This window comes from Cygnus atratus, chromosome 9, assembly GCF_013377495.2.
Source record: "Cygnus atratus isolate AKBS03 ecotype Queensland, Australia chromosome 9, CAtr_DNAZoo_HiC_assembly, whole genome shotgun sequence".
In the NCBI taxonomy this organism is placed as follows: Eukaryota; Metazoa; Chordata; class Aves; order Anseriformes; family Anatidae; genus Cygnus; species Cygnus atratus.
In genome coordinates this window covers 17,896,839-17,921,257 of record NC_066370.1, presented here as the reverse complement: position 1 = coordinate 17,921,257, position 24,419 = coordinate 17,896,839, and the positions used below count along the sequence as shown (strand labels likewise).

General features: G+C 35.0%; 1 protein-coding gene across 7 annotated transcripts in view; it reads left to right on the top strand.

Moving 5' to 3' along the window:
- Window positions 1–24,419, top strand: part of ATP11B (ATPase phospholipid transporting 11B (putative)) — a 58,183-nt gene extending 33,764 nt beyond the window's left edge. Inside the window, exons 22-31 of one of the 7 annotated variants that reach the window (XM_035557210.2) lie at window positions 1,522–1,667; window positions 2,724–2,783; window positions 3,686–3,813; window positions 4,645–4,783; window positions 8,187–8,252; window positions 8,543–8,646; window positions 9,275–9,440; window positions 13,280–13,365; window positions 19,531–19,664; window positions 23,338–24,419. In XM_035557210.2, coding sequence (XP_035413103.1) covers window positions 1,522–1,667; window positions 2,724–2,783; window positions 3,686–3,813; window positions 4,645–4,783; window positions 8,187–8,252; window positions 8,543–8,646; window positions 9,275–9,440; window positions 13,280–13,365; window positions 19,531–19,633 — 998 coding nt within the window. In that variant the 3' untranslated portion in view covers window positions 19,634–19,664; window positions 23,338–24,419. Of the gene's footprint in view, window positions 1–1,521; window positions 1,668–2,723; window positions 2,784–3,685; window positions 3,814–4,644; window positions 4,784–8,186; window positions 8,253–8,542; window positions 8,647–9,274; window positions 9,441–13,279; window positions 13,366–16,848; window positions 16,972–19,530 lie in introns of all 7 variants that reach the window. The other 6 variants (XM_035557212.2, XM_035557213.2, XM_035557209.2 and 3 more) reach the window with 6 other exon arrangements.

Here is a 24,419-nt window from a genome sequence, read left to right as displayed (position 1 = left end):
TCTGTTGTAGCAGAGATTTGGTGAAATTTGAAATGCAAGGCTGTTTGTTCTTCAGTCTTAGATTTTTGTGTAGTCTACCGATAATCAGAAGTCATGCTTAAATGTTGTCTTAAGAACAGCAGAGATTCTCTTAGACAGAATCTCGGAAGTACTCTGCTTCAGATGTTGGAAGTGGATATATCTTATTCAGGTCATTGTCAGTTCCTAAGTTCCTGTGTAAACTTTACATTCAAGTCTTTCTTTGCTCAATGCTTCCGATGTTTGCACCATGTCTGTATCATTGTAGAATTGCTATTTGTGTCTAGGTTGCCTTTGTGTTAAAGGCTTTCATTACGTTTCTTGAGAGGCTGTTACTGATTCTCAGTTAACTTCTCTGTTTATTTGCTTTCTGTTATCTAGTCTGGACCTTCTTTAAACTTTTCTGCTCAGTTGTATAACTCAATACAAAATTTTACTTTATTTTCGATATATATAACTGAATTAATACCTGTCACCAAAAAAAAATTGTTTTGGTGTTTCCTTTAACAAATACCATCCAACAAAGTTATTAATGCTGAAGGTTCTTAAATAAGAGCTTGGTACAACAGACTGTTCAGTCTGTGGCTGTTTTGATTAAAAATGTACAAGTAATATTTAGTTGCGGCAGTGATTTTTAAGACCATGGGTATAGCTTGTCTGAGGAGGTTACAGGCCAATAGCAGATGATACTTTATTATATGGCTAATTTGTCAACTAAGTGAAGCTTATTTTAATAAAATTATCCAAGTTTCTATTCTAATTCATAGCGTGTTAGATATTACATCTACTTTGGTCAGAGCTATCATATCTTTGCTGTGGAGGGTGACAGGGAACCTTTAGAATACTTTTTTCAAAAATGATCAGTGCATTTGAGTGTCTGATTTCCAGGAATCCGGAGACTTTTTTTTTTCGTGTAAGAGAGCATTTTGCGTTCTCTGTATATACTTACCCTAATCTTAATAATGGATTTTAAATTAATTTGATTTGTGATTCAGCTGTGAGAAGTGAAATGCTCTGTCCATTGTATTAAGTAAATTGCTTAGGTAAGAACAGCACGTCTTTCACTCAGCTGTTAAATATCTATCATGTGTTATTTCCAGAAAGTACTGTAAGAAAAACCTCTCTAAAATAAAACATATTATGTAAATAGATAATTAATAATAGCTTTATAAAGGTTTGCTTCTTTTTATTGCAAAGTTTGAGAAGTTTCTCGGTTTTGTTTGTATGTTATTATTTGTCTTATTTTTTTTCTTAAGTATAGTTGATGGATTTTTTTTCTAATTGGATCATCATTAAACAAGTATTTCCCCTAGGTTATGTCAAGAATAATGCCTTAGTTTGACACTTTTTCAAATCTATAATTATGTTGAAGTGTAGAGTAACAGAACTATGGCTTTAGATGTAGGTTAGATATATGCAAATGTATGTTGTTTTTTTAAATAACAACAATTAATTTTGATCTTGTTTAACCTGTCTTTTGTTTTTGTTTCCCAAATATTACAGGAATCATGGGCAAGGAAGGAAGACAAGCTGTAAGAAATAGTGACTATGCAATAGCACGGTTTAAATTCCTCTCCAAGTTGCTTTTTGTTCACGGACACTTTTACTATATTAGAATAGCAACCCTTGTACAGTACTTTTTTTATAAGGTAAGTGTTCACAGTGTGTGACAGTGAAGTTCATAGAAAACTGTGTATCTGTTTCCCAGCAAGAAATTTGTTTTAGGTTTAACGTTTTTGTTGGGAACAGATGAAATTACCCCATTCAAAAGTGTTTTCTGTTGTTGGTGTTTCTACAACGAAATGCAGGTTTTTAACTGTGAAATTCCTTAGTATTTCCACTAGAAGTAGGTTTTAAATTTCATGTTAAAGTACAACCTTTACGTTTACTGATTTTTAAAATGAACTAAATCCATAATTTTCAAAGGTAAAAAGAAAGCAGGAAATAGATGAGGGAGGGAAGGGCCTGCAGAGAAAGCATGTGGGGAGAGAACATGGTCTTTGCCTGCAGGCTCACCTTAAGAAAATTTAACAGTCCCAGCCTTGACTTAAAAAATCTTGAGGTGAAACAGTCCAAGGAAAGTATGCACCAGCAACCAAGTTATCTCTGGATGCCTGTTAGGGTTTTATAGACTTGGAGCAGCAGGGAACATAAGCAAAATGTTGGAGGGAAGAGTTGCTGTTTGGAAGCCTGGGAGCTCAGTCCTGGGCTAGAGTGCTTAAAACTCAAGGCTAATAGATTTTTTTTTTTTTGTGTGTGTGTGTGTGTGCTGATCATCAGACATAAGTAAAAAAACAAAACAAAAACCCCACCTCACTATCAGACTAGCTATTATAGCTATTAGGAAAAATTTCTTTGCCATAAGGGTGGTCAAATATTGAAACAGGCTCCCTAGTGAGGTGGTGAACACCCCAGGCCTGTCAGTGTTCAAGAGGCATTTGGGTAATGCCCTTAATAATGTGCTTTAACTTTTGGTTAGCCCTGAAGTGGTCAGGCAGTTGGACTTGATGATCCTTGTAGGTCCCTCCCAGCTGAACTATTCTATTCTAATTTAAATTTATCTGGAATTCTAGGGTTGGCCACCAAGCCACATTTTGTCTTCTAAACACGTATTTTTACTAGCTTGCAGGAGTTAGCAATTTCTTTTTGGGACTGTAAGGCATATACTGAAGCATTAATTGTTTCATTTACTTCTTGTTTTTCAGAATGTGTGCTTTATTACACCACAATTTTTATATCAGTTCTTCTGTTTGTTTTCACAACAAGTAAGTATAGGATGCCTTATAGCTTGTTCAATGTGTGTGAGAATCTCGGGTAAAGAGCAAAAAAAAATGGGAGAACTATGAAATATTCTTTCCTCATCAAAAGCAAGTGTATTTAGTGATTTTTTTTTTTTCAACTTAGTACTGCTGATGAATGAATCTCTTATTGTTAGGAATTCATATGAATGAAAAGAAAGTTGCACATGTAAGATTTTTTTACTGAGCTCTCTGTAAGAGCTTTTTGTTCAGTTTGGATGCAAAGATGCTGTCAAAATGGTGTATCATTTGTTAAATGGCTGTTGTTTCTTTTCCTCCAGAGAAATTATAAATCATTAGTGAAGTTCAGGATATTTTGGCCTGTATCTTTCAAGTTTGCTTGACTAACTGCTGGGCTTCTGTTTCCCATACTTAAATATAATTGCATATATGATTATATATAATCCTATTTTTGATTGAATAACCTTTTTTATTCACCTGTTTTCTGTAGGAGCAGAAAAGAGTTCTTTGCTTCAATGTAAACTTAAATTTGGTGCTGTTGACTCTAAAAATCACATATATACCATAATGCAACTCTCTTGTAGCAGTTTTACGTACTTTGAGAGTACTTTAAGAGGTTTCTAAGTTTTAAAGTTCTTCTGTATGGTTTTCTTCTGATACTGGAAAATTAATTGTTTCATGGAAAAGGTAGACTACGCAGGAGCACCACAGATCTAAAATTCAACAAATATCTAGATTCATTTTTTGCTGTTTGACAGCTTGATGTTACTAGATCATGACGTAAATACAGCCTTTTTCTACGTGGTAAATTTATGTGATTAAATGATTTGTTTCTGCTGTTGATTTTAATAAATATGAACGACTCTTTTCTTGATATTTCTCAAAATAATTTTTATTTCCATTTTCAGACACTCTATGACAGTGTGTACCTGACCTTGTACAATATTTGTTTCACTTCCTTGCCTGTCCTCATCTACAGTCTTTTTGAACAGCATGTGCATCCGCATGTATTACAGAGTAAACCTGTGCTCTATCGGTATGTATATCCTACATACATCACAACAGCAGCATACCATTTAGAACAGTGATATCTGTAGAAGTCTGAACTTGCTACTATGCATTCCTTTTATCTGTAATTTATGCAATTTTCAATAATTATCCTCAAGAGAGGAAGTACTGCAGCTACAGTTTTCATCCCAAAAGTTAATCAAAATTAGTATTTTAAAGAGAAGTATCTTTTTATGTTAGTCATGTTAAAGCTGGAAGAGTTGAATACTTGGTCAACTTATATGATTGACAGCCTTCTCCTGCATTGCATGGAGAAGGTGAAAAACACTCAAACATGGAAAATGAAAAACTAAGATACAGTAGTTAAGGAATCACTGCAAAAAATGCTTTTCTAAGAGGGGAGTTGTTTTCCTGTGGAATTAGATAGTCCTCCCAGTGGTAGAATGTTGCACTGCATACCGCTTATTGGAGAAAAAAGTACGTATTTTTGTGAAAAAGAGATGTCTCTTAGATGTACCTCTTTTCATGAAGGTCTTCTAGACAGGATAATGGGCAAGTATCAGATCTGGCTATTTCTTCTCTTGCAATTCCACATGTAAGGAGAAGAATTCTAGTTTGTGCTAGTTCGAATTTGACCCATAAGACAAAATTTATGTTGATGATCCCTGTATACGCAGAGTCCTCTCAGAGTTCTTTTTGCTCATAATTTACATAATTTTTTTTCATATGTTGGCATTCATTAAGCATATCTTGGTGCAGTTGAAAGTTACATTTATTCAATGCAGTAGCAGTCATGTAATGTGAATAGCTGATGGGTTATATAAAGACAATCTGAAATCCAAAATCTTTATTTCTGCAGAGACATCAGTAAAAATGCTCATCTAGGGTATAAACCATTTCTTTACTGGACGATCTTGGGCTTCTTTCATGCATTAATTTTCTTTTATGGCTCGTATCTTCTAATGGGAGAAGACACTTCACTGCTGGGAAATGGCCAGGTAAAATGTCATGAGAATTGTTCCCCGATTGTATTTTTTGGTGATATTTCGTAATGTTTTTTTTATTCAAAATCCTTTTGTCAGAAAAAAATCTAAGATGTTTTTGATTTTATCAACTTTATAAATACTAAAGATGCTTTACCATTCATCATGCATGCTCTCAAGAGTTAGTTTCCCCACTTTATGAAATACAAGACTTGTCAGAAAACGTATGTCCACGAAGAACGGTTCTTTCAGTTAGTCATCTTAATTTTTTTTTCTGTTAATGTCATAATTATTCTGTAAAGCAGAACTTACGTTTATTCATTCAAAACTAGTTTTGAGTAGAACTAATTTGCAGCATCAATGTTTTCTCTTGAGGATCTGTTATAGAATTTGGCAACTTTCAGACTTAAGCCTGTTTAAAAGCTTCTTCTGAAAATGAATTGTTTAATTAGAATTTTTAATAAATAAGTGCTAAAAGCTCCTTTTAAGTTATACTTTTTAGTTGAATAAATATTTTAAAGACAATAACTTAATGAAATCATCAAATACTGATTTGAACTCGTGTTTTAATGATGTCAAAGTTGAGAGAAAAAGTCATATTAAAAAAAAAAAAAAAACAACAAAAACCACTTTAGATTAAACCATTAGAATCATTAAGGTTGGAAAGCCTTTACAAATCTGTTTTCTCGTTAGACCAGTTCAGAACAACCCGATTCTTGGTTACTCATAAAACTGTTAGGGATAGTGATCCAAAAGACATTTGCATCACTCCTTGTGCTGTTTTTACTACTGACATGAGGTGTGTGCTTATTTTCATGTAGCCCTTGGTAGAGTTGCAAGTTATGACACTTGGTCTAAAAATAGCATTATGTTGTTTTCACACTGGTCTGTTGATGATAGCTTGTGCCCATTCCCTTAGCAAGTTTAGCAGGAAAAAGGGTTTCCGTGTAATGATGAACAGGCAATGGTCAAAAATTGGACTGAGTGACTAAAATCAGAGAGCATGTGAATGGGTCATTAGCATCCTTGCAGAGAGAGGAGCAGTAAAAGGGGGAATGAAGCAGCTGTCTGGAGTACCTATTTCATCATGAGATTCTATATAAGAACCTTAATGTGGTTGTGCTTCAGACTAAAATGTCTTTGAGGGGTGGATGTCCTCTGCTGTCATCTGTTACAAGCTGTGTGACTTTGAAATACTTGCGAGTTGGTAAAGGACCTTCAGTATTTTTCTGATCAAGTCATTTTGTGCTATGAGTCAGTGCCTTTCTGAGCATCTGTCTTAGTTGTGAAGACACCTTACTTCAAAATTGCTTAGTGAACATCTATGAAGCAGAAAGATACTTTTTAACATCGTATATAGTAATAATTGTTTAGTTTAGGGAACAGATTATATTCTGTAAAACTAAACTAAGTGCAGTCTTTATGGAGAAGGTTCTCTTATTGTTTCTTGTACAAACTAATCTCTCTACTGAATGAGAATCCTTGAAGTACAGCTTTCACATGCACTTTAGTTTTTCACATTTTCTGTGATGTGACCCAAAAAGAAGTCTTAGTATGTATTTGGAGATACTCTACTTTCTGTGGGCTTGCTAAAAGATGTTTATTTGAACTGGTAGAATTGGGTGTTGCATAAAATAAGTTGCAAGTATGTGCCTGAAAAAGCCAAGAGTTAAGGGAAGAGAAACTTGTATACTGCTGAAGTGCTTTCTTGTAACAGTCCTCGAGAAGTGATCCCTTTACAAAAAAGTGTGATACGATACAATGTCGGGACGAGGCAGTGAACCAGCAATTAGCCTTATTTTTTCGTTCTGAGTTCCAAGTTTGGAGCAAAGCAGAATAGAACAGTACATAATTTTTTAATGATGGTGGTTTGTTAGGCTTACATCAACACATTGTGCAACAACTTGATCTTTTAGTTCTTTTTTCTCCCCCCTTTTTCATGCTGTGCATGTCGTCAGCTATTGAAACCTAACAGGCAAATGGTAAGAGCGTAGAAGAGGAGGAGATACAAAATATTGTATCTGTTACTTCACAGGATTAAAGGATGCAGCATCCACAGTGTAAATGTGTTCAAAAATAAAATGGTGGCAAGAATCTGTTCATGTTTTTCATTCTAACTCCGTGACCGTTTTAGAACAGTGTTAACAAAGACACTTTCTTTCAGAGGTCACTCTGAAGCAGTAGTCTAATTTTATTTCAAGATTATTATTGCAGCAATTAATAGCAAGAATGCTGTTAAATGCTTCATATTTACTTTTTACACCAAAAGTAGGCTTCACAAGATGCATTTTAACAAAGATTTGTAAAATTGTCTGTAAATCCAGACTTACAGCTGCCTTAACTTTTCACCCATGTATAAAGATGAGAAAAGCAGTTGTGAGATCTCTGATAAGGTTGTTGGGATTTTTTTTATTTTTATTTTTTGTCAGAGCTCTGTAACAAGGACTACAACTGTGCACAACCCTTTTCATGCCCCTGTGCTGTACTAACCAGTCCAGTCTAGGATGACTTTGCCTGTCTGCATGTAGTCCCTTTGTCCTTGCTTGCTTAGTTTGTTGCTGGTAAATATTGAGGTGAGGGTTTGTTCATTTTTAGTATGGTAGTGATTGGAAAATAAATAAATGAAAAAGCAGTCTTTGGTTTCAGTATTGAGACTGCTTGCAAAAGCAGAGTAGTAGTTGGACGTGTATAGAATGGCGTGTGTCTGAGTAGCATGTGGGTAGAGAGATTACAAACTCACATCCCCGCTTGGTGTCAGAGCTGAGATGTTGTAGAACTTGTTCAGAGTTTTGATAGTCTAACTTACGTGGGCAAGAGAATACAAAAGTGACTGATGCAGCGTTTTAGAATTTAAGCTTAATTTTGTGTTCACTAGCCTTGAAACAAAGTGTCTTTTCCTTATCATTTTCCTTGAAAAATATAATGGCACCATTATTTTTGAATTGTAAAATTGTGCTTGGGAAAAATGTGAACTTACAGGTGATGCTGCATGTTGAAAACTGTCTGAAAATGTTAAAACTGTAAGTGTTTAGCACTTATGTTAAAGTGAATACCTTCTACCTGGTATTTGTTTTTGTTCAGATGCTTACATTTAATTGATCAATTTGGTATCTTCATTTTCCTATCATTTCATGTAATTATTTTGAGCTTTCTTCATCGTTTACGTAGCCTTTATGGTGACTTGTTTTGAACCAGGAAGGAAGATGACTTGTAGATTGTTAATTTTGCTCCTATCATAAGCTATATTTTTTCTAGTAGTTTGTGTTGTATCCTTCTTGCTTTTTCATGATGCAGGCTTTGTCCACAGATTTGTTTCATTAGTATAGCAGACTTCAGAAACTTCTAACTTACCATGAATGCTTTGGCTGATCTTTTTTATTATTATTATTAATTTATTTTTGCCTTGCAATTTTCTTAGATGTTTGGAAACTGGACATTTGGTACTTTGGTCTTCACCGTTATGGTTATAACTGTTACGATGAAGGTACGTTACCATAATCTAAGTGTTTGGATATATAGGCAACTATGTAATTGAACGATAATTTAAAATAGTTTTAAAAGTTATATGGAAGTAACTGATTCTTAAGAATTCCAGATAAGAGATTATTATTTTTTGTTTCAAAGGCGCTCAAGATGTTTTTGTGTTACAATAATATTTAGTTGTAACACAAGTGCAGTTCACAAGCATGGTCAAATGACTTCAGACCAGTATTTGTCATTTTCTGTGAAGTGTGACGGGAATAGGGAAGTTTATTGAAGTTATCTTTGTTTCAGATGGCACTAGAAACTCACTTCTGGACATGGATAAACCATTTTGTTACTTGGGGATCCATTGTATTTTATTTCATATTCTCCTTATTTTATGGGGGAATTATCTGGTGAGTTATTTTTTCTTCCTTTCTATAGCACATGTGATAAATGAAGTCATGAAAGAACACAGATATTATGTTTTACCATGTTGCTATGAATTTTGTGACAGGTGTTGAAAAATATATTTCTAAGCTTACTGAGGCTATTTACCTTTGGCGATTCTTTTAGAAATGGGAGCCATGTTGCTAAACTGTGATGTGCTCAAGGACAGGGATTACTTGTCTCTGACAGCCTGTGATTATAAAGGCATTTCTGTTTTTGAAAAGTACATAGGGTTCCCAAAAGATTCTGTGTAGAAGGCAAATGCAACAGAAATGAGAATGCTGGTAAATCAGTAAAGTGATACATTTTTGCTTGTGTTTGGGGGACTTGGAGCTGTAGGACACTGAGTGATATGCTGCAACATAGTTTAAAACAGATCATTTTCCTCTGAAGTTCTGTACCCTCCTTCCTCAGTATTTCTTTGTAGGCCAGGTCCAGGAGATTGCTAATGTTCTTGGACAGCAAACAGTTGTACCTCTGTATCCTAAGAGACTTGTTGCTTGACATATATAAGGATACACTTGAGCTTGCCTGTGCTTTACTTCTGTTTCTAGAAGTTCCTTTTAATAATTGCCACTTCTTTTAACTTCTCAGGCCATTTTTACATACCCAGGATATGTACTTTGTATTTGTTCAACTGTTGTCAAGTGGTTCTGCTTGGTTTGCCATAATCCTCATAGTAGTTGCTTGTTTGTTTCTTGATGTTGTGAAGAAAGTTCTGTACCGACATCTACAACCAACGAGTACTGAAAAAGCTCAGGTAATGTTATGCTTTTATATCCAGCTTCATCAATATGTGAAGGAATGCGTTTGTTAAAATCTGTCTTGTAAACTAATTACTTTCCTGTGTTATTTTGTTGTCCTCTTATACTGCTGTCATGTTTAATGTATAAATGAGTGTTCTCATTTCAAAAGATAAATTTTAATTGAGAATTACAAAAATGAGAGCACCATTTTACAAGGAAATGACAACTGTGCTTAAGTAATTGATAATATTAACAATAGTAGACTTATTTATAGAGGGGTCATTCAGTCTTTTTTGCATCTCAGCTTGCAACTGTATAAGAGGATCATATATACCTGCTTTAAAATAGTAACTAACCTTATGTTTGTCTAGATATTAGAAGCTTTCTTCAACTGTAATTAATACTGAATAGTTCTTAAAATGTTGATGAAAACAGTTTTAAATATTACTTCAGTAGGACTTGTTTTAATTAGTATTTCTTAAATCTTGTTCGTATTATACATATGCCATGTATATGATTGCTGATTATGTAATTAAAGGTAATTACCAGTGTGGTATTTTTGTAAATTCATAGATGAGGCCTAAAGAGACACTGTGATAGTAGAATCTTCCTCTTGCCTGAAACAGGCCACAAAATCTTCAAATCATTCTTTTTGAAATTAAGCTCTCTTTTAGTTAAACGTCTCATCTGTATTTGAGTGTTTTTACTTCTTAGTGTACAGTATAGTACGGTACAGAGAAGTCATCTTGACCCACAATTCTCATAGTTACCCTCTCTGGTTTTATTTTTCAGCACTTTATCTTTGTATACCCTTTCTGATAAACTGTAAGTTCTTCCATTAATGACTTTTTTGTTTTATTTACAGTTAGGTTTCTGATCAAGTTAATTGTTCTCTGACCGAGATTGAACTTGAATCTTTTGGAGGAGGAAAAAAAAAATACCAACAACTTGTTTTCCATCACTTCCATAATCTGTACCACTCCTCAATGTCTTAATTTTTGTATATCACCACAGGACACAATATTTCAGCACTGCTTACATCAGTGCCAAGTATGGAAATTATGAGTTCCTCAGCTGTATTCAGTTTACTAAATAATACAGGTCAATAACCTGTTATCTACTGCATCTTTCTTATCTGCAAGAGCTTGTTTTCTTCCAGGTCATTGCCAAGAGGTCAGATAGCAGTAAAAAAGACAGTAAATAGAAAAACATCCAGTTGACGAAGATAGCCCATATACAGTTCTCTTCTGAAAACTGTTGGCAGTTTTTAGTCTGTTTAATGTGTGCCATATTGATTTTTGTGGTGTCCTAGTTGCTTAATCCAAATTTTATTGAGCTATGTACACAGAACTCTTAACCACATTACATCAATATTGTTACCTTTAGTATTTAATCTTTAAATTACTTTAATGTATGTGCCTGTTCATTTACTTGAATTATATTACCCTTCTAATTTGTGTTTAAAAACATCCATGTGAGACATTCTCCTGCTGACAAACCTGTAGCTAGCCAAGATATCTATTAATCCCTTTTCAGAATTGGAATACTAGCTGCATTTTCCACTCTTGGAATTTAATAGCTGAAATCCAAGCTTTAATCCGAGTGGTTGTTCTTAAAAAAGCACTAGCTTTTAGAAGACTGCTCAGATAGACCTGCTAAGACTCCTGATTGCATGTTTGATTTAAGAGGACTTCTATGGTTACTTACTTTGCTTCTTTTTTTTCCCCTTAAGAACTTACAGCAATATTTATTGAACATTTCCATTTCTTTTCTTTACATCAACTATTTCTGTTTGTCAGTGTATCAGTATGGTTGTTGAGGTTTCTCATGTCCCTAAAAAAAAAAGCACTTGCATTAACACAGCAAAAGCCCTCTTTTTTTTTTTTTTTTCCTCCTCTAGCCTTTGCCATATATTTCTTATTTCATTCTCTTACTTTCAAAAAGATCAGGTTCAGTTTGTTTCAATTACAGTTGTTTTTATCAAGGACACAGTCAGGCTTCTTACCTTTAAGAAATAATCTCGATGGACTTTTAACACATTTCTTGTGGCTATAGCTTAATTCATAGCTATGGTAATTTTGTTTTGTGCACAACTTGATTTTCCTTTTTCTCATTCTGCTTTGCCATTTGACATTGTCAACACCAAGGTCTGTGTTTACTAAAGCACTGCCTTTTTCTGAAAACAACTAGCTCCCGACACTGCAAAGTTTAAGTATTTAAAATGTGATTTGACCAAAAATTTTTCAACAGACAGCTGGTGGTTTCTCTGCATGCATCTGATAGCAAAATCACAGTTAAAAATGTATTTCCAAAAAGAAGTCACCTGTTTGTTGCTTTTTTGAGGTTTATTCTGTTGAGATTTTCCCCATTTTAATGTGACAGTTGGCCCTACAGAATTCATAAGCTATTCTTGTAGTGAAGAAGTAGATGTAAGTGATTATATGAAAAAGTGACCAACTTATTTTCCACACTTACTTTCAGGAAGTAACAGAATGCTTCTTTCATTATTATACCTCATTAGATGTATTTAAAATTTGTGGTGAATATTTTTCTTTCAGTTTCAAAGCAGAGGAAATGACTCAAGCTTTCTGATAGAATGAGTTTGGAGAACACTTGTGTCCTAAAGCACCCTCTGCGCAACTGAATTATTTTTAATTATTCATTTTTAATTGTATGACTAAAGTAGTGTATTTGCATGTTGAGGGAAGAAAAGTTTAGTTTACAGTTCCTAAGTTTTTATTAGAGCAAGACAAATTGGTACATGAACTAATATTTACAGTTACTGATGTTTAAATTCATAGCTATTTATATTACTTCTTCCCTCCATTATTTAGATTGTAAAATGTTCCCCTGAAAGCTGTGAGTGAAACTAACATGGCTTTCTTGACTGAAAATGCTTGTTCCAATTATTTTAATCTTTCAGAAACTAAGAGCACACTATTTGTGTGAATTACGCACCTTAGTGCTCTGAATTGACCCAATCTATAGGTGTCTACATTACTCTATTGAGTACGTAAGCAACTTAATTTTAAATCCTTTAATTGGTGTAAGGTCATAGTATCAACAGTCACGGTTAAATGTTACGCTTAGATAACTTACTCCCAAGAGAGCAATTAAATTTAACCAGTATAAGGGAGAACCACTTTAGAAAGTGTTAAACTTTAAATGTAATTTTTCTATGTTCTACGGTGACTTTAAGGAAAAAAATAAAAATCAGTGTCTTCCATGGGCTAGCATGAGTTGACTTCTGTCGCAGGATGAGCTTGGTTAGATCTACCTTTCCCTTTTAGGGTGCCAGTGTCTTTTTTTGTTGTTGTTTGTTTTGGTTTAGGGTTTGTTTTGTTTTGTTTTTCTCCTGTGTTCCTAGCTTTCTTGCCGAGCTTGAAGAGAATACATCATATTATGTTTGACTTTGGTCTTCTGCCTTTGGTCTGTTACCCTGGTCTGGGTAATTTCTGACTATAGTTCTGTTCTTTCCCAACTATGGCAAGTTGGAGGACTTGAGCAGTAAGGAAAATCTGAATCAAAATATAAGTCTTGTGGTAAATACCAGTCACAGCACTGTTGCGGAGACAAGGTAATACAGAATAAAGATGTCAGGTAAAGTATAGACGTGTAAGCATATAGGCCTTTGTCCTTAGTGTGAAAGCTGAGGTGCACTCAGGTATGGTCCTCCCAAACAATAACTGGCCGTGATGATCCAGGAACTGTCTTAAAGGTACCAGGCTTGTGTTTCTGTATATAACGTGCATTCCACTTTTATAACAATGTCTTGTCCTGTGTCTTTCTCTTAGAAAATTACTGCTGCTACTGACTGACATGTATGTTCCATCCCTTCTCTGTCCAATTGTAGATGTACTCCAACAGAGTTGCTTTAAGTGACGAGTTCATCGCACTGCAGCCATTGTCCAGGGCAAGGAATCAGCTGAGCAAAATTAGGTAGAGTAGGAGGGACAGTTCCTCGTCAACTCTTATGCATGCTGAAGGTGAACTAACTCAGTGCTGAGAGAGATGGGAAGAGGCATGAATGTTAGCGGGTTGAGAGAGCAATACCTATAGTGCAGATACATTAAGTTTGGTATATTTCTTGGCTTTGCTCTGTGTTTTTGAGCCAAACGCTTCTCCTAAGTAGCATGTTGGACGTGCTTTGTTTTTAGGAAAAAAATATCCCTAGCATGATGCTCAACTTTTGGAATAGACCTAGCTCTTCTTGCATCCATTTTTAAATAATTATAGTTTCTAGCATGGTTATAATGCTTTTAATTTATTCATGATCAAAATTAATAGTGCTTTTTGCATGTTGGATAATTTGAGTTTCATCAGGCCGTGACAGGAAGGTCCATATATTTCAAGCAGCAGTTATTGCGAGTTGTTTGCCCATTTTAATTTGCTTTCACTTGTGTTGAAAGTGCAGAAAATGTTTTAAATTTGGGTGCATATGTACACTTGTGCAGCTAAGGCTTTTTGTGTTTGTTTTGTGTATCTATGAAGTGAGTGTTGTTTATTTTGACTTTTACAGATACATATTCTCAAATAACTTTTATACAAAGTTCTAGAAAATTATACAAGAAAAGATAAGCGTACATGTGTAGCAGAGTTCAGTACATGAAACGCTATCAAATAATGATTCTCATTTGTAACACTAAAACATTCTTATGCATCAATAATGTCTTAACCTGTTTGATGTATTATCCCACCCTTATCTACATCTATATTATATGGTAAGACATAATGCAGAGAACTGATTTCTTTTACATAATTTGCAGGTAATTGTTGTCCAAAAGCATGAGAATGGATGCTAGGAGAACCAAGCAACCCATTGTTGGGGGGTTTGAGACACTAATTTACATTTCTTTAAATAAGGGAAAGTAGAAGAGATGAAGTTGTCATTGGAAGTGGTTAGAGTATTTTTAAATCAGTTAATTGAAACAATAAAAGCCCTATTAAAGGGGAATCAAAAAGAAAAAGCTTTATATTTTATCTGAGAGTGGACTATATATTTGCAGGGAGAAATCTGAAGTGGCTATTCTGCTCAGATGGCTTATTAACAGGTGTTAGCTGTTATTTGTCACACTGTGAAAACACATCAGGAATTCTGCAATTTATATTGCCAAACGCCCCAGGGAGGCATTGTTTTTTAAAATTTAGCACTTACTAGCTTTAAAGCAGAGGCAAAAACTGCAGTACAGCTACCTCTTCAATTTAGTGAACTTAGGACTTGGCTTTCTCTAGTTCTTTATTAGTCTTCAGATGAAGTTCAGAAGCTACTCTGTGGATCCTTACCTAAAGCAGTGAAAGGGGAAAATTGGTAATAGGGGTTTTGTGTTACTTGTTAAATACGTATTAAAAGCCTCAAAAGCAATATAGTTCCAGGTTTAACTGACCTATGCAGTGTTCTGAGAATGTGCTTAGTGTTCTGTTGATATACCAAAGCACAATACCTTTATGAATGCAAATTAAAATATGTGATGTTATAATCAAATTTTATGGGGATGTCCAAAAAAGTTCAAGTTTATAAAACATTTGTGGTGTACACAGAGTTGAGAGCTTGGGGTCTTCTAAATGTCCCTGTGATTTCTATAAGGCAGAAATGCACTCTTGTGCATGCCTGTTAAACTCTTACCTCTGAACTATAATGTCATTTTGTAGCTTGGCATGAAAAGGAAATACGACAGCACAGGTCAGGTGCAGGCTTTATGCTTACCCAGAGACGGATGACTGAATACTTGAAAAAATTCCTTTTTCTTTCCTCTATAGCTGTCTCTAGTTAGTGGAACATGTCAAATTCTATCTTGGGCTATTAACTGGGCCCCATTGTATCTCATTTCTATTTTTTCTTTGTAAACAAAGTTTTGCGTGTGAGGTTTGTGTGTATATGTTTAATGTCTCTGCTTCATAAGAACTGTCAGAAATCTTAATCTGCATGCAAGACGTGTTGCTCAGATACATGTTCTAATTCTAATCACAGATTAAATTAACTATGTTTATAGAGGCTTTTACATTTTGACAGTGTATTACAATTGTGCACAGTGTCAGGGAAACAAAAAACACAGACAAGATTTTTATTTACAGGGAAGGCCGTTAGTGCATAACATATCTGGGACTCTTAAACTGGAGCGTTTACCTTAGCATGAGACCCTGTTCTTTCTTCATCTGCCCTCCCATGATTCTGTTGTTGGCTTGTTTTCCTTTCATCTCTGTAGAAATCTGCTTTCTTTACTTGTCTCCATAACTTCTGGCCCTGTCTTTACGGCCTTCATTACTTGTCTGTATTTTTTCCTCTAGTTGCTGTTACATAGGATTCCTCTCCTAATAGCTATCATATGTGATCTAGACCAGCTGTGTAGAAGTCAGAGCAGAGAGTTTTCTGTTCCTTTTGTACATTCCTTACAGAAACCACATAACTTCCAAAAAGACTATGCAAGTGTACAGTAATGAAATATATCAGAACACCATAATTTGCTAAACTTTGAACAAACTTTGTCTTCCTTTACAGGTTTGTATAGTGTGTTAGCATAGTGTGGTGCTGGTCTGTGAGCTAATCCACAGAACCTATCATAGGAAGAGGGAATCAGTGAGAGAGTAGACTTTTCATATTGATTTTCAGTAACAAAAGTGCACATATGTACTTACCAGAAGATACTTTTTTTCTAATTATTTTGAAATAATTGAAAAAAATTGGCATTTGTAGGGTTACTTGAAGAAATGAAGAGTAGAAAATCTAGAAAAATGTTGAAAATATAAGTTCCAATGAAGTTGTTAGATGTCAGTACTCTTATTCTTTTAAAATTCTAAAGCTTTCTATTTGTCATGTTGGTATACAGTATGTTATGGATTAAAAAACAGAAGTGATCTTTAGAAAAGGGAGTTAAGTTGCAACTTAATTGTGGATTAGCAATAGCTATATCATATACTTTCTTAAATGTCCATATGCCATCAGACACGTTGGTAGTTAGCACCTGGGCTCAGGAAAATACCCTGCAATATTCTTACCTTGATGTGCATGGTTAAATATATTTCCTGTTCAGCAAGGTCCCAACTGCATATTTCAGTGTGATTAAATGTTTAGTTGAAATGTCTGTTGTGTTGCATATCGAACACCTTGTAGTAAGATGAACAAATTGAAATGATCCTTGCTGTTGGAAAAGGAGAACTAAACCTCAGTCTGAAAATTTGAAATAGATTTCAGATTTATTTTTTCCCCTTCTGCAGTCTGTGGTGCACAAAAAGACCAAACTTTTCTAATATTTGTGCGCTGATAAACCATGTGTTTTACCAATTAACTTGAAAAAATTGCCTCTTCCATGTAAATGTGCCCTGTTCTCAAGAACAGATCTGTAAAATGAAGGTTCATGTGGTAACTGTTTTAAAGCAATGCAAGCATGGCGCTTTATAAGATCTGTTGCTTTTCTGTCCTTCTAGATGGAAGAAGATAAGGGTTCAGTCAGCTCAGCATGTGACTTTGCTGAAAGCAAGCACAGAGGGGAGGACAATAGGCAACTGCTAGATCCATCTAGCCTACAGGACAGTTCTTACGTTCACTAGGTAGTACTCCCACTCTACCCTACTGTTTGTGTATATATATATTTATAAATATCATTTTATAGACAGTCATGGAGCCATCTCCAAGATGCAAGTTTTCTCGTAGATACCAGAAATGTGGGTATCACAGTATGTGGGTCTGATTTTCTTTATCAAACTAAATCACTCTTTTTAATTCAGCATTTCTACTGTGTTTTTCATTTATTACATGAAATGATCTGTTATAATATCCATTTTGTTATGGTGATCCAATATCTTACCTTATGAAAAGACTCTGTCTGCAGCCCAAATATGAATAACATCAGATATTTCTCTGTATGTATTGATTTTGTAAGCATTGGCTCACCTCCCTTTTATCTCTTGAGGATATGTTTCAAGTCTTTGGAGATGATTATGCTCTGCTGCCTTACCATGCCATATTTTACTTTGATATAGACCTATGATTGTAACTGTCTGCCACAGAGAGAAAAGTGGGAAGAGCTCTTTAGCATAATATAAATATCATCCTTCCATACAGTGGGCATAGATATTAAAACCCACATTCTCCAGGCAGTGATACCCAACATATGTACACATAAAATAGAGTTTATGTTGTGTCCTTAATGCATGTCCAATATTACTTTGCACTTAGATGTGAATTTGATAGAACATAAATGTTTTGTGCAGGCTTACGTAAGGTCAGATCTATTATTTTTTTAAAAGGATAATATGAACTTCTCCATAAATCATGGTTCAAGTATGATCCTAGTTTTTAGTTAGCCTCTACTTGAGAGGAACGAAGGAGATTCTACTGCAGAGGAGTGACCATGCCTCCAAAACCAGAACCGAAGGTTCCCTCCTTGAGAGCTAGTTTGCATGACTCCTGGTTCCTCTTTATGCCAGTCTTTTAATAACATCAAGGACTGCTCTGTGTCAGGACTTTTGAAATCTTAAGTGGAGGAATGTTCAGAGTTTGTTTTGCTGTTAACACAACAGTGAAGATCACTGTATATGTGGCAGGGAGCTTGCTTTCTGACCTCCTGCTAGGAATTCCTTCTGCTCTGTGTAATTTCTTTTCTAATACTCTGTCAGCACAATAAGAAATTGCCGTGAAGGTTGTACTTGCTTTCACTGCAATGCTGTAAATTATGCTGTTCCTCGTCATGGTATCTTCTGTGACAGCACAGTTGTGAACTGTACTTGGATTTCCAAAAGTCTCCTGTTTCTTTTGGCTGCTTCTTCATTCTAGAAAAGGAGTTGTTCTGTTAGGAAGCTGTAATCTGTCCAAGTTGCCTGGGTTTTAGGGGATTAGGAAGGAATGTGTCTGCTCGTAGTCGATGTCTGCTCAGAGAAACTGTTCTGAGAAACTCTGAAGTGTTAGTACTGGGCAAGAATGGGTGGCATGGAAGAAATTGGGTTTGGAAACCAAAGTCTTTCAGACAACAGTCATTTACTTTCAGTCACATGGTGAAAAGTCGGGGAACATTCTTAAAACTGAGCTGTGCCCTGCTATAGGTTAAGATGCCTTTTCATGGGTTTCCTCATTCACAGGTGTCTGAGAGTGAGGTGAGAATAAAAGGTGCTTAAAATTAGCCTGCATGTTTAGCAGTTGTTTGACAGGATGCTGTCATGTAGAGTTTTTAAGTAAAATCAGAAAGAATCCCCACACTCTGCTTACTTCCTTTTGGAAAGAATGCTGAAATCAGTTTTGGATATTCTCTGTCCAAAAGTGCTAAATTTCAGTTGTATTTCAGTTGTGTTGCAGTTGACTAGTGTTCAAAAATAATAGAGGAGTACAGCAATAGGTGGCATTTAACTTTATTCAATGCATCTCTGTGTAACTTTCATTTTGTTTGGGTCCTTTTCTCATATGCTAAGAATGAACAATAGAAAGTTTGTTATACTAATGCTGAATTGCTCTTTGTACTGACATAAGCTTGACTAAACCTTTTTAGCATCTGTCTGATTTGTAACTAGAGAAGATTTTCACAAAATTAGGAATTTACTTTTGTTCCTTGCAAAGCCAAGGATGTGTGTACCTATGGTTGTGATAGGACCTAAACTAATATCGGAAGTTGCGTTCTACACTTCTTGAGGAATAATGAATACTTACAATCACATTGCTGCACTTTATTCTGTAGCCTTGATTTGAAGCTTTCTCTTGATAGATTTTGCTTAAAAAATACACCTGCAGATTGTATAAGTTGTTGTACCTCTACTGAGGTTAATCAAGGCTGGACAGTTTAAACTGCATGAGGCTCTGCTCCAGAAATTCATTATAGCTATAATACAGAAAATTGCTAACCAGTTTATTTTTATCATTAAGCAGAAATGGTGTTATACAATTTCCATGTGCTCAGCAAGGCTGTGTTTTAAACCTTGGGAACATCAAATGTTAATGTTTATAGGCCTTGGGAAGGGAAATGGTGAACATCATTGTAGTTCTTCTGTAAGACTGAAAAATATTCAACACATTAACTTCAAGAAAACCTGCCTTTCCTAAGTTATTTCTGATAACATCTTTATTGCTAGAATTTGCAAATACTAATTTTATTTTATCTTTTTTATATTTCATCCTTCCAGCTTACTGAGACAAGTTCAGGTATCAACTGCTTGGACTCCATGTGCTGCTTCTCAGATGGGGAAACAGCATGCACATCTGTTAGAAGAATGCTGGAACGACTAATGGGAAGATGTAGTCCAACCCGGGTCAACAGGTGTGGAATTTCTCTCAATAGCCTTTGCTGCAGACGATTCTCCTATAAACTGGAACCTGATGAGCCTGCAGCTATAGCTGTCTAGCAAACCAGCTGCAGGTTTTGTTTATTTAAGTAGGAAATGCAACACTTTATTGTACTTTATTCATCCTCCAAGCTAAGTTTCTTGCTTCTTTTTGAGTGCTTTCTTTTGGGATGGGGAGGGGGAAAAATGGTTTTCAAAAAATTTCTGTTAAAATGTTTAGTTTGGCTTAGTACAAGTTCTTGCATTGTATCTATCATAATTTCTCTTGATTTTTTTTTTGTACATTCTTCTCTTTAGATAATCAAGCCTCGCTGCTGCTTTTATTCTCCTGTTTTATGATTTTTTGCCTTCACGAATCAGGAGTTGTTTGTAAAGTCGAAAGACTTTTCCCCTTGGTTCTTGATGTACAACCTCCAAATATTTACCTTGGAGCTTGAATTACTCCTGAAGATATAGAAAAGGCTCACACCCCCTCCTTGAATATAACTTTATTGTTATAAGGAAAGTCTTTAATCTTGCAGCCATTGATTGATATGGAGATGAAATATTTTTGTAGTATAACTTTTATAATCTATTTCTAAAATCAGTGTAATTGACAGAACAGAGCCATCAGGTTCTAAGAATTTTAAACGTTTTTTCAGTTCTAGAAGGTATATTGTCAAAATCATGTGTGCCATTCCAAAGTATGTGCTAAATAAATCTTTTCATTCACAAACCACATGTGAAACAAACCTCAGTGGGATAAAAGCATGTTAGAGTAATCAGATACTTCTGAGGAACGACACCATTCTTGCAGTGAGCTAAACTGTGGGGGGAAAAAGCTCTTACTAAATCTGCTCATGTGCCATCTCCCCATTTCCAAATAGAGAGGGCTGTCTAACAAACATGGAAATATTTGGGGGTAGAAATAAAAATGGTCTTTTGTACATCGTAATCTCAATCCCTGAATGATATCATGGTCCTTCATTGGTCAAAAGGCAAACCTGAAAAAGTTGCATTTCACGCGTTTTCAAGGAAACTCATTTTGTATTTGACACTGTCCCTTTTCGTTAAAGGTCATGATATCATTCGTTCAGTATGAAATCTTGTGTGGGTAATTTTCACTGACAAGCTTTGTCAGTTCTGATTTTGCCTTTAGGTATTGACATGATATGTAGTACATCCCTGTTTTGAACTCTTGTGTTGAACGCCGTGTCTGTGGTTTCAGTTGGTTTCTCTCATTTGGCTTGCTTATGAAATTTACTCAGCATTTCTACAGATCTAGGGTATGATTATGCAAAATGTTTCATTCCATATGAAAAATGAACTGTTACGATGAATAAGTACATTTTTAATTAAATTCTTGCTGTATAGAAGGCGGGCATGATGTGTAAAATAAACAATTTAATAGAATTCTTAATCTACAAGATGAGCATTTAATTGGTCAAAAATCAACATTTTGGTGGTATTTGCTCTAAGGTCTTGTGGCTTTTTTGTTATTTTGTCTGGGGTTTTTTTGGTGTTTTTTCACCACTTTTCTGTAAAACTGTGCTTTCCAAATGAAACACTTCTCGTGCTATTTATTTCATTTATTGTTATCTAATTAGAGCAGATTTTTTGGTTAACATTTCCTTTAGTAATGTGTAGTTTTACAAGGTAGGTATTCTATGTTTCTGCAATGTATTTACACTTTTATGATTTCCTTTTTTCACGCAGTTTGATTTTCTTTAACTTAAAAATATTTATTGAAGATGAATCATATTTGACAGAATATTAAGCATTTTTTGAAGATTGCTTTTTCTCAGGTTTCGTGTCTGTTTACCTCGTGATTTTCAAATGAAGTTACACCTAGGTAAATAACTTCAGAATTGTTAGAACATTGAAGTTAGTATTATGTTTAATGATTATGCAAAACTATAGTGGTGCTGCACTAGGGCTTGAAGCTCTGTAGCTTTTGCGTTTGCCTCTGGTTGAAATTTGAACCACTTTTTCATTTCACTTAACTTTCTGTACAGTAGAACTGCAAAGAAAACTTGTCGTTTCAGTCTTTTCTCCAGTGACTTCAGTTGCATCCACACAGCAACGTCACTTAAAACCTAGTCTAAAAGTCAAGACTGTTTACATTCTTCCCTTACGCTTGCCTTATAATATGTGAAAGTCTGTTTATTTCTTAATGTACTAATTGGTTTGATCACATACGGCAGCTATAAGTTGAGAAATCGTGAAGGTACAATTAAAAAAGCTATTTGGTGATTTAAAAATGCTTGTAAATTTTCTTGAGCTGCTTTCATTGTACTTAATAGCTGATGTCTTAGATCACACAGTCACAAACAAGACAGTCTCTTGCATACTTACGCTGTATATAGCAGCTTCATATTCAACCAGGAGACAGCAGCAAATTGTAAGCATGCTGTGGAATGATGAGCAGTATTTTAAATAATATTGATGTAGATAGGTTGTGTTGTATTTTGTGCTCCTGATACTCTGTCAAATATGATAACTGAACATGAAATCAAATATGGTATCAAATTTTGATAGAAACGTTGATGAATCAAAGCTGTGCAAATGCTTGGAGTAGAGGGCTACAGGAATTCAGTACTTACTGCTTGTAAAACGTATTCAAGAAGTATTTTCTATAGTTCCATTCACCAGTTAGAATATAAAATGTGTGGTGTAGTATGATGAAATGCATTTTTGTCTGTCTGTTCCATTAAATTGTCTGTCAGTTTGTCAGTCACTAAAATTGGATCACATACATTCTTGTACAGTAGGGCTCATTAATGTGTTGTTGGCTGTGCCATTAGTAGTACTCGTATCAAGGCACTGCATGTAACAGTTCTAAAGAAACAGCAGATTTCTGACAGAGGCAAATTTGGAGGATAAGTTTGTTATACTTGGATTTCTTGCATTCCAACCCTTTATTTTTTAGCTTTTCACATACAGTCCTATAATGTTGTTCAACCAGTAACAGTGGCCCCTCTGCAGTGTTTCTTTTCCAAAAGCAGTAATCTGTCCTTAAGAGAGAGACATTGCAAGATCACTTCTGAATCAAGACTCATGACATGTTAGATAATTTTCCCGATGTCTTAAAATTTAACTTAAATTTAACAGTAAGGGTTGAAATAAACTCATGGCTGCAGATAAGGTTTTGCCCACCTGTAACTTGAGACAGCACGGGCATTTAATGTTAGAACAGCAATCTACTGGCATGCTGTGGTTAGCTGTGCTTACCACAAGGCTTTACTAGAATGACCTTAGGCAATCAAACCGTAGCGTTCACAGTGCCTGAATTTACGTGTGCAACATTTGAGGTTTTTGTTTTTCTTTTTTTTCTTGAGGCACAGTACTAAAACTAGTTGGAAAGCTGGCCTATAAACCTCTGGTCATTTCAGTTTAAAGCAGTGAAAATATCTGTAGCTGAGAGAAACTTTACCTTTCTGGCAAGCATGGAATTTTTAATTACATAGTTGGCTATATTAACTATAGTGTACTTTCAAAGGTTTAAATGAATTGAAGTTTTTTTTACATAAAACTTAATAGATTAGTCTCTTAAAGAGCTACATTTGCCTAATCTCCTAACATTTTTATCTTTGCTTTCATAGACTTTGCTCCTTGCCTCTAGATTATAAATTCCCAGTCAGCCAAACTTTTCTTTTATTGTTACTTTAGATCATGGAGTTCATCGGATCCCTTCTATGCCAACGACAGAAGCATCTTGACTCTCTCCACAATGGACTCACCCACTTGTTAACAGGGACATTTGTAAATGCCTTGTGGAAGCCATGTGGTGCTCACATACCTATAGTAGGTTCTGAAGTGAGTTCAATGCTGCATCCCTGCCCTAGACAGGACTATAGCATGACTTAAAGACAAACTGTGGCTTGTCTTGTGGCCTAGCATAACAGTCATCTGGACTGTAATTGCTTCCAGTAGTTTTTCTAATCATATCCAAAAGTTGCTAAATAATTTTTGTAAGGAATACATTTACCTCTGACCGTTTAATCTTTTTTTGTTACCATATTAGCAGATTGGAATCTTGTATTTGATATTTGAGACATTGATATAGCACAGCGTCAAAATCTTTCTTCTCCCAAATCCAAATGGTTCAATAGAACTGAATTTGCAAAATGAAATTTTATTAAAGTTTCATTTTTCATGATGACCCCTCACTTTACACACACACACTCACGCACTCATTTTGAACCTGTTTCTTACAGATGCTGTCTTAACGGTTTGCAAATCAATCTTGTTATTTCCATGGGTGGTTACTATAGTGTATAAACACTCAGTACTTTTGAGAGTGAAATACAATTCAAGTATTTATGCTGGTGTATGAATGGCAATATATTAGTCATCACTGAAGAGCAGTTAGATTACAAATCAGTAATTTGGAATTGTAAGGGGTGTAACAGTTCACTTTTCTTGAAGTACAATTCAGAAGCCAGTCATCTTTTCTAATGCTCTGTGTTTTGTTATAACAATTCAGGAACTTGACATGGAAAATTGGGAAAGAAATTGTGGATTGTGCAGGTGTCTCACTAGCATAAATTTTTTGAATGAGTAATCCTTTTAACGTTGGGGAATCTTTGCATGTTTTCTTTTTCATGTATTTATATTTGGTCATGTTGTACTTCAAAGATGCAATTAATGCTTAATTATCTTCATATATCTAAAGGATCTGAGACATTGGTGGCAATGTTTTGGTACCTAAGTATGCCAATAAAAACAGATTGCACAGATGCAACTTTGAA